Here is a 14,735-nt window from a genome sequence, read left to right as displayed (position 1 = left end):
TGGTCAAAAAAAAAAAAAAAAGAAAACAAATTTGGCCCAAAGCTGAGTAAAGAGGAGGTAGTTATAATTTACTTTTGACAATTTTATCAGCATTCTTGCAGTTATTCGCATTAATGTCATTGTCTGTTGAATAACAATTCCTTTAAATTGTGCTTTTAGGTTGAGAATGAGGCAAGAGCCAGAGAACGTGAGGCCGCGGGAGATGCCAGCAATACTGAGTGGGTGCTGAGCAAGTGCTCACTCCAGTTTGGCATCTACCGCGGCAAAACGTTCATCTGGCTGCTCAGTAATGACTGCGGCTGGGCAGTCATGGTGCTGGCCAGCCACGAGACCAAGAGGGCAATTAAGCATCCACAAGGGGACAGCCAGTGGGACAACAAGGAGGCCCTGAGACGGTATATTGAATATTATTATTTTTTTCAGCAGATGGCCAATGGGCTAATGAGGAGGTAGCTTATTATATAGAAAACACACATTCTTTATATTTATTCAAAGCTAAAACTTTATTTTTTCAATTTTGTTAAAATACCCTGTAGAAACAGAGAAGATTTGATGTTCTCTGGTAATCGGACCATTCCCCTCCTTTCGTTTGGAGGGCATTGACCAATCGTGTCCTTTCGTTTGGAGAGCGTTGACCAATCCTGTCCTTTCGTTTGGAGAGCGTTGACCAATCCTGTCCTTTCGTTTGGAGAGCGTTGACCAATCCTGTCCTTTCGTTTGGAGAGCGTTGACCAATCCTGTCCTTTCGTTTGGAGAGCGTTGACCAATCCTGTCCTTTCGTTTGGAGCTATAGCGTTACAAGGCGACGTGCGACTTCCTTTCGGTAATTGCGGCCAAAGCGAAGGGAAACCGTGAGCTGAAAAACTCCCGAAAATATCGTTTCATCCTTTCCCGAATACCATAGCGAATACCTATACTTATTACAATTGTATTGATCTAACTTTACTGTGAATTCGAGTGGAAAATTCACTCTAGCGCCTTAGTTTTAAGACTTTTTAAGAATTTTTCCACTTGATCGTTGGCAGTTTTCCCGCTCGTCTTTGCTTGTTTCCCTTGTTATTTGTCTTTTATTCTTACAGGATCATGCCTCCAAAGCCAAGGTTTAGACGAAACGACAAAGGAGAAGTAATTCTACAACAGATAAGGGCCGCAGCAAAAGACAAGCAGAGGAACAAGGACGCCGCAAAACCTACGAGTGGTAAACATCCCCACAAGGTATAATATTTATACTCTGTAATCGCTGCTTTATCCTCAAGCTATTCTTTATTAATTCTGCTAAGCCTATACTGTGTTACTACGTGATGATAGAGCTACGTGATTTGCTTCGAATTCAGTGTTCTAAAGTGCGAACCGAGCGATCACTTTGTTCGAGTTCTATTGCCTCGAGCGATGGAATGACCCCGGTCAAGGGCCTATTAAAACCTCTTCAAAATCTTCTCTCATTCATTACTTTCGAATTATTTACTCTTTATAGTCTTATAAAAGGGTATAGCATTGAATAAGTGCATTGTTTTCTGTCTCGTCACGCCTTTTGAGCGTTCTTTGTGAAGAAGACTTGTATTGTTTATGTTTTTATTAACCTCTAATTGTGGTCGCATGCGACTTGCAAAACACTATTATTATAGATCTAAGATCGCTTAACCATTGTCAACAGTCTATTATACGGCAGTTCACTACCGAATAACTTTGTTTGAGCATTTGCAGAGAAATTATACAGCTAAATTTCATGCACTTTGAAAGTTTATAATGATAATATTTTGTTTTCAACATTTTTAAGTAACAGAGGATGAATTTACTGTCATTTTAGGTTAGAAAAGAGGCCATAGAAGCAGTAAACAGGAGGAATGGTGACGTGAATGATGAGATCGATGTGAAAGGGGAGTACGAAGTCCAGTTCGGACACTATCATGGCCAAACTTTTAGATGGCTGCTAGAGACCAAGACCAAGGAGATGTTCTCACTCTGGGATGAGATGGTTGTCCGCCTTGACATCTGGCACTTTATGAGAAGGATCTGTATCTTAGTGATCCCCGTACAATGCCTCGGAAGCAAAACAATAATTTTCCTATCGGCACATATGCAAAGAAGAAGAGGGCAATTCTTGAAGAATTATGCGAGGAAAAAGTCAATGCACTTTCGGAGATAAAGCTTCAACAGCAAAATATCCGCAGACTGAAGGAAAAGGTAATATTTATAGCGAATTAGAGCTACCGCCAGTTGCGTGTTTATGCCGAAACGACCTTCAAGTTCCGCCCGAATGGGGGGCTGGAGTTTGCCGCTACACCTAGGGCCAAGGATGTGGCCCAATTGGTCAAAAAAAAAAAAAAAAAGAAAGAAAACAAATTTGGCCCAAAGCTGAGTAAAGAGGAGGTAGTTATAATTTACTTTTGACAATTTTATCAGCATTCTTGCAGTTATTCGCATTACTGTCATTGTCTGTTGAATAACAATTCCTTTAAATTGTGCTTTTAGGTTGAGAATGAGGCAAGAGCCAGAGTGCGTGAGGCCGCGGGAGATGCCAGCAATACTGAGTGGGTGCTGAGCAAGTGCTCACTCCAGTTTGGCATCTACCGCGGCAAAACGTTCATCTGGCTGCTCAGTAATGACTGGGGCTGGGCAGTCATGGTGCTGGCCAGCCACAAGACCAAGAGGGCAATTAAGCATCCACAAGGGGACAGCCAGTGGGACAACAAGGAGGCCTTGAGACGGTATATTGAATATTATTATTTTTTTCAGCAGATGGCCAATGGGCTAATGAGGAGGTAGCTTTGTTATAAAGAAAACACACATTCTTTATATTTATTCAAAGCTAAAACTTTATTTTTTCAGATTTGTTTAAATACCCTGTGGAAACAGAGAAGATTTGATGTTCTCTGGTAATCGGACCATTCCCCTCCTTTCGTTTGGAGGGCATTGACCAATCGTGTCCTTTCGTTTGGAGAGCGTTGACCAATCCTGTCCTTTCGTTTGGAGAGCGTTGACCAATCCTGTTCTTTCGTTTGGAGAGCGTTGACCAATCCTGTCCTTTCGTTTGGAGAGCATTGACCAATCCTCTCCTTTCGTTTGGAGAGCGTTGACCAATCCTCTCCTTTCGTTTGGAGAGCGTTGACCAATCCTGTCCTTTCGTTTGGAGAGCGTTGACCAATCCTGTCCTTTCGTTTGGAGCTATAGCGTTACAAGGCGACGTGCGACTTTCTTTCGGTAATTGCGGCCAAAGCGAAGGGAAACCGTGAGCTGAAAAACTCCCAAAAATATCGTTTCATCCTTTCCCGAATACCATAGCGAATACCTATACTTATTACAATTGTATTGATCTAACTTCACTGTGAATTCGAGTGGAAAATTCACTCTAGCGCCTTAGTTTTAAGACTTTTTAAGAATTTTTTCCACTTGATCGTTGGCAGTTTTCCCGCTCGTTTTTGCTTGTTTCCCTTGTTATTTGTCTTTTATTCTTACAGGATCATGCCTCCGAAGCCAAGGTTTAGACGAAACGACAGAGGAGAAGTAATTCTACAACAGATAAGGGCCGCAGCAAAAGACAAGCAGAGGAACAAGGACGCCGCAAAACCTACGAGTGGTAAACATCCCCACGAGGTATAATATTTATACTCTGTAATCGCTGCTTTATCCTCAAGCTATTCTTTATTAATTCTGCTAAGCTGCTATACTGTGTTACTACGTGATGATAGAGCTACGTGATTTGCTTCGAATTCAATGTTCTAAAGTGCGAACCGAGCGATCACTTTGTTCGAGTTCTATTGCCTCGAGCGATGGAATGACCCCGGTCAAGGGCCTATTAAAACCTCTTCAAAATCTTCTCTCATTCATTACTTTCGAATTATTTACTCTTTATAGTCTTATAAAAGGGTATAGCATTGAATAAGTGCATTGTTTTCTGTCTCATCACGCCTTTTGAGCGTTCTTTGTGAAGAAGACTTGTATTGTTTATGTTTTTATTAACCTCTAATTGTGGTCGCATGCGACTTGCAAAACACTATTATTATAGATCTAAGATCGCTTAACCATTGTCAACAGTCTATTATACGGCAGTTCACTACCGAATAACTTTGTTTGAGCATTTGCAGAGAAATTATACAGCTAAATTTCATGCACTTTGAAAGTTTATAATGATAATATTTTGTTTTCAACATTTTTAAGTAACAGAGGATGAATTTACTGTCATTTTAGGTTAGAAAAGAGGCCATAGAAGCAGTAAACAGGAGGAATGGTGACGTGAATGATGAGATCGATGTGAAAGGGGAGTACGAAGTCCAGTTCGGACACTATCATGGCCAAACTTTTAGATGGCTGCTAGAGACCAAGACCAAGGAGATGTTCTCACTCTGGGATGAGATGGTTGTCCGCCTTGACATCTGGCACTTTATGAGAAGGATCTGTATCTTAGTGATCCCCGTACAATGCCTCGGAAGCAAAACAATAATTTTCCTATCGGCACATATGCAAAAAAGAAGAGGGCAATTCTTGAAGAATTATGCGAGGAAAAAGTCAATGCACTTTCGGAGATAAAGCTTCAACAGCAAAATATCCGCAGACTGAAGGAAAAGGTAATATTTATAGCGAATTAGAGCTACCGCCAGTTGCGTGTTTATGCCGAAACGACCTTCAAGTTCCGCCCTAATGGGGGGCTGGAGTTTGCCGCTACACCTAGGGCCAAGGATGTGGCCCAATTGGTCAAAAAATAAAAAAAAAAAGAAAACAAATTTGGCCCAAAGCTGAGTAAAGAGGAGGTAGTTATAATTTACTTTTGACAATTTTATCAGCATTCTTGCAGTTATTCGCATTACTGTCATTGTCTGTTGAATAACAATTCCTTTAAATTGTGCTTTTAGGTTGAGAATGAGGCAAGAGCCAGAGTGCGTGAGGCCGCGGGAGATGCCAGCAATACTGAGTGGGTGCTGAGCAAGTGCTCACTCCAGTTTGGCATCAACCGCGGCAAAACGTTCATCTGGCTGCTCAGTAATGACTGGGGCTGGGCAGTCATGGTGCTGGCCAGCCACGAGACCAAGAGGGCAATTAAGCATCCACAAGGGGACAGCCAGTGGGACAACAAGGAGGCCCTGAGACGGTATATTGAATATATATATATTTTTTGAATATTTATGCTGCATGATGTAAAATTTGAAACATAAACATTGTGTAATTTTTATTTTAATACTTAAACTTACTCTTATAGATATGCTCACTTCTTCCCACCCCTTGTGGATGCCATTCAAAATCGAATCGATCATGAGTTAGGGAGAGTCGATCTTGGGGCGGAGCCAGTTGGGTTCGGCCCATTTGGGCAGATGACAAGGAGGGCTGTCCTGGCATCCAAGTCACCAGAGCACATCCGGTGGCTCCAGCAGGTATCCCAGCTGCCTGTCCGACAACCTGGGAGCTCACTAGATGTGTTTCTAAAGTACGCGAGGGGGTGTGAGCAAGCAGAGGTGCAGTCTGATGATGCTGATCTAGTCGAGGCACTTGATCAGTATGAGCAGTCAGACTGCCCCATCTAGCCTGCCCCCCCCCTGGAGCCAAGACAACCTTCACGGGTGGAGCTTCTGGATCAGCCGGTAAATACAGTGAAAATTTGTGCTTAAAAAGAAAGGTTTTCTTTGAGTTTGCCTCCACAGCTTCTTATAACAGCCCAAATTTAATATATTTTTTTTATTTAAACAATATTTAAACAATTATCCCAAGAGCTTACAGCTCATTTAGGGGATTTGTTACAATATAAATGTCTACGAGTTGAAGAAAAAGAGAGGATTTTGAGCATCAGCTACTGCAAAAACTCTTGGCTGTATTGGAAGAGACCTCTAAAAAAACCGTTAACAATACTTTTTTATACTTAATACTTTGGTTTGGTGCTTATGTTGATAAGTCCAATAGTTGATAAGTTGATAAGTTGAAACCCAATATGGGAATGAACTGGCTAAGGTCAGGAGTTCCTGGAAATGCAGCATCAACCCAATGAAGTATCAACCCAATTTGGGAATGGATTGTATTGCTTGCATTCTTGTAAGAAAATAGAATCCCAGTGAAAACACAACCCATCAACGCTTACCGTACAAGCATATCTCTACGCGCAGACGGGGAAGCCGTGGGGAACAGTGAACTTAGACCCCGAACAGCCTGATGACCTGACTGCTGAGGAAGAAGACGACATGGATGACGAAGGCTTCCTCGAGATGGACAAAGACCCAACCGTGCCTACCCTGCTAGCACCTTGTGCCTTAGCTACTGCCCCTTCAGTCTCAGAAGTTCCAGCGTCCACTGTTTCCTCCTCTTCCCCTCTGCGACGCTCCCCTGGCCCATCAGGTACTATCTCTGCAAGTACTTCTGGCAGCCCACGTACTCTGAACCAAGACAGCCCACCTTCTCCTTCGCAGGCGGGATCTGATGGTGGCGATGATGAAGATGTTGTCGGTCCGATGGAAGAAGCTTCCTCCCTCCTTCCAGAAGAGCCGAGTTCTCTACCCTCCTCGGTACAGGGCAAACAAGGACTACACTGGCCGATTCCAGCGATCCAAGGCTAACAAGCAGACTGTAGCACCGGGAATCACCAGCCTGAAGAGGGTTATGGTTTGGGAAACTCTGATCCAGCCATATCTGTGGATGCAAGCCCCCTGGTCTAAGCCCTCTGCGTACGCCTTGAAGCTGCCTTCACTACACCTAAAAAGGGCAGCAACATTCGCATAGTGTCAACGTGAAAGGTAATCCTGGATAAATACCAAAATATCCGGAAATATCCAGTAATCCTCCACAAACGGCTCATTACGACTACAAACATCCAACACTACGAGCTCAACCAGACAACCCTTCTCGGTTGGTGGAACAACAGGACAAAGTAGATAAAAAGGTGTTGGAGCAATGTCTTGAACCTATTGTAGCTGAGGAAGCAGCTGGCGCCCAGCTTTCATCTGCCAAGGCCTTGTTACCAGCACCAACCCAGCATCCCGGTCCTACACAGCTTTACAGTGGTACAGTCTGCGCAGCTGCCTCCATGCCCCAACTGTGGTGTATAACAAAGTCCACCCTCGGTCGAGGAGTGCCTCAAAGTAAAATAACAATTTATGATATTTTTTTAAACCTTATATCATTTTCAAATTTCAAACTAGATAATTGAACAGCAACTCTGAATCTTTCAGAAGCTCCCATCAACAACACCATATGCCGCAGCCATCAGACGGTAAGATTCCAGTTTCCTTTTCGTACAAAGACTGATAAAATTCACTATGAAAATTTTTGAACCAAAATAATATATGTGCAATAAGCTTCCAAATCTAACTTGGCCTGCATGTGGAACTCATGATTACCCACAAAGTGAATCGTAAGGAAAGCTGCACAGCTGCTTCACTATAGGTTTCTACCAGCTAAAGTTTGGGAAGTTTAGAGGACAGACCTTCAAGTGGCTGGTAGAAAACAGTTAAGGATATGCTGCCTGGTTAGTTGATAATGCCCGCCTGGAGACAACAAACACCAGTGCCATCTCTCAGAACAAAAACGCCTTCAAAACATACCTACTGTTCTTCCTCGAAGGAAAAGAGGCGGTCGGCATGAAAGGCTACTGAGAGAGAGAGCAAGTCAAAGGGCGGAGCAAACAAACCTACCAGTGCTTCCAAATCTGAACTAGGAGCTGCATGTGTAGCCGTCATGCGCAATTCAAGATTACCCTTAGAGTTAATCCCAAGGAGGGTTGGGCAGCTGCTCTATAGTAAGGCTATACAGCCTAATTTAGTTAGAAGAGGTATGTAATAAGGACATAATAAAATAAAAGGATATAATAAAAACAAAAATCAGGGTAAAGCGGCACAAGGACAGGAAGCTTCCAGGGAGGGAATGAGAGAACTGGAAACGGACGATTGTTTGTTATAGGTGGGATTGTAAACAATGTGAAGCTGTGCTGTGGAGGGCTCGCAGTGGGTCTTCATATATGTGAAAAATTTGGCAAGAGATATTACTTAAGTGGGAACCCCATATTTAACAAAACTAATCATTAGACAAAATCCTCCATCCAAACCATGATGAGCCTGATGAAAATAAAGGAACCGGTAACGGATTGTATTGCCAAGCCCTTGTATGGTAAAACAAAGAGATGGTTTAAAACATCAGCTACTGCAAAACCAATGTCTGTGTTGGAAGAGATCTCTAACAACAAAAAGACGGTTGAAGATGAAGATACCACTTCAGTGAGGCATGCCACCCAAACACTAAGATGAATCTATTGCTGATAAAAAGGGGTGAGTATTATGTTTTATGTACTATATTGATCGTTGATAATATGAATAAAGTCATGAGGTCATGGTTCTAATTTATTTCAAATACTAAAATCTCTAATTTACTTGTATGGACAAAACCACTGAGCGTGCTAAAATGGTAAACCTATTAATAGATTTTTTGCCATTTTTCTATTTCATACAAAATAAACAGCAGATATTTAACAAGATAAGACCCCAAAAAGGTACCAATTTAACAATGTGATGCTTAAAAAAGTGACAAAATAAGCAGCATGCACAACACCAAGAAATGGAGGGGTAACACTCAGACTTATCAACACTTTTGTAAATAGACTAGTTTTTAAACATTTACCTAGGATCATTTTACCATTTTAAATTATAGTACAAACCAATACAATACTGTTGTGAATCTCATGTCATATCGGTAATTACGCTTTATTATTTATTTCATGCTATAAAGATCCAAAGGAAGAAGATGAAGATAGGGAAAGGGGGGAAAAGAACAGAAAGGTATTTATAAATGATAGAATAAACTAGTCGTGCTACAAAATATTAACAACCTTTATTCTATTTTTTTAGGAGTAGTCGAGCCAATCTCCCAAACAGACCCCGTCACCTTCACTAAACCAGGGCCAACACCTGGTACTTGTATGGCCCCAAGCACAGCTGAAGATAATACAGGTACGACACACATATGCAATGATAATATTAACATTTGATTTGATCACATTGCTTTCATTACAATTATTTGCAGAATTCCTCCTCTCTGATGGCTGGCGTCAGACTCTCCCTAAAGAAGACCACAAGTGGATTGCTCGATCCCTCTTCAAAGTCAACGCCAGCAGTGGAAAAGCCGAGCTAGATTTCACAAGGTGTTCATCTATGGCTTGTTATGGGGATCATTTTACCATTTTAAATTATAGTACAAACCAATACAATACTGTTGTGAATCTCATGTCATATCGGTAATTACGCTTTATTATTTATTTCATGCTATAAAGATCCAAAGGAAGAAGATGAAGATAGGGAGAGGGGGGGAAGAACAGAAAGGTATTTATAAATGATAGAATAAACTAGTCGTGCTACAAAATATTAACAACCTTTATTCTATTTTTTTAGGAGTAGTCGAGCCAATCTCCCAAACAGACCCCGTCACCTTCACTAAACCAGGGCTAAAAAACCTTCACTATCACTGTTTCTAATGTCTTTTTTTTATTAGGGCTGACAAATTATGGTGTTACCCCCCACAGCCCCAGCGCATTAGCAGTCAGCCCCCAAACCCTGACTACTACTTTGTCCAGCCCCTTTTGCTGTGGGTGCCACGTAAACTGTGGAAAGTGGTGCTTAAGTACCACGAAGAAAGATGCAACCACAATTTCAGAAGTGTGGTTCTGAAAGCCGAAATCACCTCGTCATTTCGCTCCATCAAACTACAAGGGGGAAGGCCTTGCTGACATGGCAGCCGGTCTCTTGCAGCGGTACAGAGATGCTGACTTAATACCACCAAGGGCACTTTACGTCGACCGAGAATGCTGTGGCTGCAAGACCTGCCACACCAAAGAGCTCTTCGGCAGCTGGGATGACCTCATCATTCTGATCGATTTCTGGCACTTCACTTCATGAGGAGTTTTGCATCAGGCTGTACAACCAAGTCTCATGCCCTGTATCCTGCGTTCATGTCTCGACTATCCGCCTGCATTTTTGAGTGGGATCAACACTACCTCAAAGCCCTCGAAGATGCCAAGAAGTCAGAGCTGGAGATGCGTGGAGTCTGGAGCCTTAGCCGTTTCACTGTTTCTATTGTCTTTTGGCAAACTATGGTGATAGCCCCCTCAGCCCCAGCTCATTAACAGTCAGCTCCCAAATCCTGACTACTACTTTGCCCAGCCCCTTTTGCTGTGGATGCCACGTAAACTGTGGAAAGTGGTGCTGAAGTGCTCCCAAGCAGGAAGCAACCGCAATCTCACCAGTGCGGGTTTGTACCAGAAGACTCGCCAGGTTGTGGACATTGACGGCAACTACAATCTGGCAGCTGAATATCTGGAATGTGGACAGTGCAAGAAGAAGGTTGGATTATTTTTACCAGTTTTTCTACCCTATTCCTCTTGCTTTTGATGACTGTTTTTCTTTTTCTTACAGGTAATCAGTTGGAGCCCTGCCATTGTGAGTCAGCTAGATCCCGGCCACAAACTCCAGTTCCCAGTGATCCTGACCTACAAGTATGCCTGCGATGTGCGTGTCGTTCGAATGCTGAGAAATCGAGGACTTGGGAACAGCTCCAGCATGCTGCAGAAGAAGCTGACACAACAGCACAGTGAGAAATGGCTACAGAAGACCATCCATGTATGTATTTGTACCTTTTCTTTCAACAGAGAATGTGCATTTTGACCTTGAAATGTTTATTCTTTCAGTACTTGACATAGTGTGCTCACTATAACAGAGCCGCCGAGAGACACCTTGTCAGCAGACCCAATTACGAGGAACCACCCACATTCAACCCGCCCCCTAAGTACAGATGGCTTCTCTCAGTTTATGCCCTCGATATTATGAACCGGATGGACCAGATCAAAGCGTCCATCACTTCAACTTTTAGAACCATCCTCAAGATGGATTCTACGAAGAAGATTGTAAAGAAGCTTTCAGGACATAGCGCAGGAACTGCAGCCTGGTGTACAAATATTGGAAATGAGAATGGGCATGTGAGTGATGGCTAGAACGTAAAAGCTAGGCTTTGAATTTGATCTCATGTAGGATCATTTCTTTTGTTCATTTCAGGTCCTTATGAGTGTTATGACAGCAACCGAGGGACAAGGACTTTAGCAGATGGCCAATGGGCTGATGAGGAGGTAGCTTATTATAGAAAACACACATTTTTTATATTTATTCAAAGCTAAAACTTTATTTTTTCAATTTTGTTAAGGTACTCTGAAGCAAACGAGCCTCCCCCCAAGGTGATGTATGTAGACCGTGACTGCTGTGGCCAGAACTAATAGACCAAGGAGATGTTCTCACTCTGGGATGAGATGGTTGTCCGCCTTGACATCTGGCACTTTATGAGAAGGATCAGTATCTTAGTGATCCCCGTACAATGTGCCTATTGGCACATACGCAAAGAAGAAGAGGGCAATTCTTGAAGAATTATGCGAGGAAAAAGTCAATGCACTTTCGGAGATAAAGCTTCAACAGCAAAATATCCGCAGACTGAAGGAAAAGGTAATATTTAGCGAAATATATAGCGAATTAGAGCTACCGCCAGTTGCGTGTTTATGCCGAAACGACCTTCAGGTTCCGTCCGAATGGGGGGCTGGAGTTTGCCGCTACACCTAGGGCCAAGGATGTGGCTCAATTGGTCAAAAAAAAAAAAAAAAAAAACAAACAAATTTGGCCCAAAGCTGAGTAAAGAGGAGGTAGTTATAATTTACTTTTGACAATTTTATCAGCATTCTTGCAGTTATTCGCATTATTGTCATTGTCTGTTGAATAACAATTCCTTTAAATTGTGCTTTTAGGTTGAGAATGAGGCAAGAGCCAGAGTGCGTGAGGCCGCGGGAGATGCCAGCAATACTGAGTGGGTGCTGTGCAAGTGCTCACTCCAGTTTGGCATCTACCGCGGAAAAACGTTCATCTGGCTGCTCAGTAATGACTGCGGCTGGGCAGTCATGGTGCTGGCCAGCCACGAGACCAAGAGGGCAATTAAGCATCCACAAGGGGACAGCCAGTGGGACAACAAGGAGGCCCTGAGACGGTATATTGAATATTATTATTTTTTTCTTTGAATATTTATGCTGCATGATGTGCCCGTGAAATTTAAAACATTGTGTAATTTTTATTTTAATGCTTAAACTTACTCTTATAGATATGCTCACTTCTTCCCACCCCTTGTGTATTCCATTCAAGATCGCATCAACTATGAATTAGGGAGAGTTGATCTTGGGGCGGAGCCAGTTGGGTTCGGCCCATTTGGGCAGATGACTAGGAGGGCTGTCCTGGCGTCCAAGTCACCAAAGCAGATATCCCAGCTGCCTGTCGGACAACCTGGGAGCTCACTAGATGTGTTTCTCCAGTACGCGAGGGGGTGTGAGCAAGCAGAGGTGCAGTCTGATGATGCTGATCTAGTCGAGGCACTTGATCAGTATGAGCAGAGTCAGACTGACCCATCTAGCCTGCTCCCCCTGGAGCCAAGACAGCCTTTACGGGTGGAGCTTCTGGATCAGCCGGTAAATACAGTGAAAATTTGTGCTTAAAAAGAAAGGTTTCCTTTGAGTTTGCCTCCACAGCTTCTTATAACAGCCCAAATTTAATATATTTTTTTATTTAAACAATATTTAAACAATTATCCCAAGAGCTTACAGCTCATTTAGGGGATTTGTTACAATATAAATGTCTAGAGTTGAAGAAAAAGAGAGGATTTTGAGCATCAGCTACTGCAAAAACTCAAGATTACCCCTAGAGCTAATCCCAAGGAGGGCTGGGCAGCTGCTCCATAGTAAGGCTATACAGCCTTAGAAGAGGTATGTAATAAGGACATAATAAAATAAAAGGATATAATAATAAAAAATCAGGGTAAAGCGGCACAAGGACAGGAAGCTTCCAGGGAGGGAATGAGATAACTGGAAACGGACGATAGTTTGTTATAGGTGGGATTGTAAACAATGTGAAGCTGTGCTGTGGAGGGCTCGTAGTGGGTCTTCATATATGTGAAAAATTTGGCAAGAGATATTACTTAAGTGGGAACCCCATATTAAACAAAAATAATCATTAGTCAAAATCCTCCATCCAAACAATGATGAGCCTGATGAAAATAAAGAAACCGGCAAGGGATTGTATTGCCAAGCCCTTGTATGGTAAAACAAAGAGATGGTTTTAAACATCAGCTACTGCAAAACCAATGTCTGTGTTGGAAGAGATCTCTAACAACAAAAAGCCGGTTGTTGAAGATGAAGATACCACTTCAGTGAGGCATGCCACCCAAACACTAAGTTGAATATATTGCTGACAAAAAAGGGTGAGTATTATGTTTTATGTACTATATTGATCGTTGATAATATGAATAAAGTCATGAAGTCATGGTTCTAATTTATTTCAAATACTAAAATCTCTAATTTACTTGTATGGACAAAACCACTGAGCGTGCTAAAATGGTAAACCTATTAATAGATTTTTTGCCATTTTTCTATTTCATACAAAATAAACAGCAGATATTTAACAAGATAAGACCCAAAAAGGTACCAATTTAACAATGTGATGCTTAAAAAAGTGACAAAATAAGCAGCATGCACAACACCAAGAAATGGTGGGGTAACACTCAGACTTATCAACACTTTTGTAAATAGACTAGTTTTTAAACATTTACCTAGGATCATTTTACCATTTTAAATTATAGTACAAACCAATACAATACTGTTGTGAATCTCATGTCATATCGGTAATTACGCTTTATTATTTATTTCATGCTATAAAGATCCAAAGGAAGAAGATGAAGATAGGGAGAGGGGGGAAAAGAACAGAAAGCTATTTATAAATGATAGAATAAACTAGTCGTGCTACAAAATATTAACAACCTTTATTCTATTTTTTTAGGAGTAGTCGAGCCAATCTCCCAAACAGACCCCGTCACCTTCACTAAACCAGGGCCAGCACCTGGTACTTCTATGGCCCCAAGCACAGCTGAAGATAATACAGGTATGACACACATATGCAATGATAATATTAACATTTGATTTGTTCACATTGCTTTCATTACTATTATTTGCAGAATTCCTCCTCTCTGATGGCTGGCGTCAGACTCTCCCTAAAGAAGACCACAAGTGGATTGCTCGATCCCTCTTCAAAGTCAACGCCAGCAGTGGAAAAGCCGAGCTAGATTTCACAAGGTGTTCATCTATGGCTTGTTATGGGGATCATTTTACCATTTTAAATTATAGTACAAATCAATACAATACTGTTGTGAATCTCATGTCATATCGGTAATTACGCTTTATTATTTATTTCATGCTATAAAAATCCAAAGGAAGTAGATGAAGATAGGGAGAGGGGGGGGGGAAGAACAGAAAGGTATTTATAAATGATAGAATAAACTAGTCGTGCTACAAAATATTAACAACCTTTATTCTATTTTTTTAGGAGTAGTCGAGCCAATCTCCCAAACAGACCCCGTCACCTTCACTAAACCAGGGCTAAAAAACCTTCAATATCATTGTTTCTAATGTCTTTTTTTTATTAGGGCTGACAAACTATGGTGTTACCCCCCTCAGCCCCAGTTCATTAGCAGTCAGCCCCCAAACCCTGACTACTACTTTGTCCAGCCCCTTTTGCTGTGGGTGCCACATAAACTGTGGAAAGTGGTGCTTAAGTACCACGAAGAAAGATGCAACCACAATCTCAGAAGTGTGGTTTTGAAAGCCGAAATCACCTCGTCATTTCGCTCCATCAGACTACAAGGGGGAAGGCCTTGCTGACATGGCAGCCGGTCTCTTGCAGCGGTACAGAGATGCTGAC

At 42.0% G+C, this 14,735-nt stretch overlaps 2 protein-coding genes and 1 long non-coding RNA gene across 3 annotated transcripts in view; all 3 read left to right on the top strand.

The window, feature by feature from the left end:
* Nucleotides 1-432: 432 nt before the first annotated feature.
* LOC5509576 lies at nucleotides 433-4,717 on the top strand. Its single transcript, XM_048720286.1, has 4 exons — nucleotides 433-2,184; nucleotides 2,473-2,708; nucleotides 3,459-3,594; nucleotides 4,189-4,717. Exons 1-4 carry the CDS (start codon nucleotides 2,038-2,040, stop codon nucleotides 4,525-4,527), a joined length of 858 nt encoding a protein of 285 aa, XP_048576243.1. The 5' UTR covers nucleotides 433-2,037; the 3' UTR covers nucleotides 4,528-4,717.
* A 137-nt stretch (nucleotides 4,718-4,854) lies between these two features.
* On the top strand, nucleotides 4,855-9,245 carry LOC116616582. Its single transcript, XR_007305321.1, has 5 exons — nucleotides 4,855-5,086; nucleotides 5,195-5,573; nucleotides 6,090-8,747; nucleotides 8,817-8,918; nucleotides 8,992-9,245. It is a non-coding gene; the product is annotated as an uncharacterized LOC116616582 (long non-coding RNA).
* An 8-nt stretch (nucleotides 9,246-9,253) lies between these two features.
* LOC125557545 overlaps nucleotides 9,254-14,735 on the top strand; it is a 6,048-nt gene continuing 566 nt past the window's right edge. Inside the window, exons 1-4 of the mRNA XM_048720217.1 lie at nucleotides 9,254-9,287; nucleotides 13,818-13,919; nucleotides 13,993-14,110; nucleotides 14,461-14,735. The exon at nucleotides 14,461-14,735 is cut by the window's right edge and continues 566 nt beyond it. Of these exons, the coding sequence (XP_048576174.1) occupies nucleotides 9,254-9,287; nucleotides 13,818-13,919; nucleotides 13,993-14,110; nucleotides 14,461-14,695 (489 nt within the window). The 3' untranslated portion in view covers nucleotides 14,696-14,735. The remainder of the gene's footprint in view (nucleotides 9,288-13,817; nucleotides 13,920-13,992; nucleotides 14,111-14,460) is intronic.

This window comes from Nematostella vectensis, chromosome 12 (assembly GCF_932526225.1).
Source record: "Nematostella vectensis chromosome 12, jaNemVect1.1, whole genome shotgun sequence".
NCBI classification, from domain to species: Eukaryota; Metazoa; Cnidaria; class Anthozoa; order Actiniaria; family Edwardsiidae; genus Nematostella; species Nematostella vectensis.
The sequence above is the reverse complement of the archived record's forward strand: the minus strand, read 5'-3'. Positions and strand labels throughout refer to the sequence as shown.

Bases quoted from the DNA above. Each gene is read 5' to 3' on its own strand.
- LOC5509576 (XM_048720286.1), top strand. From the start codon at position 2,038: ATGCCTCGGAAGCAAAACAATAATTTTCCTATCGGCACATATGCAAAG. The intron at 2,185-2,472 runs GTAATATTTATA...TTGTGCTTTTAG, and splicing joins TCCGCAGACTGAAGGAAAAG to GTTGAGAATGAGGCAAGAGC. The intron at 3,595-4,188 runs GTATAATATTTA...CTGTCATTTTAG, and splicing joins GTGGTAAACATCCCCACGAG to GTTAGAAAAGAGGCCATAGA.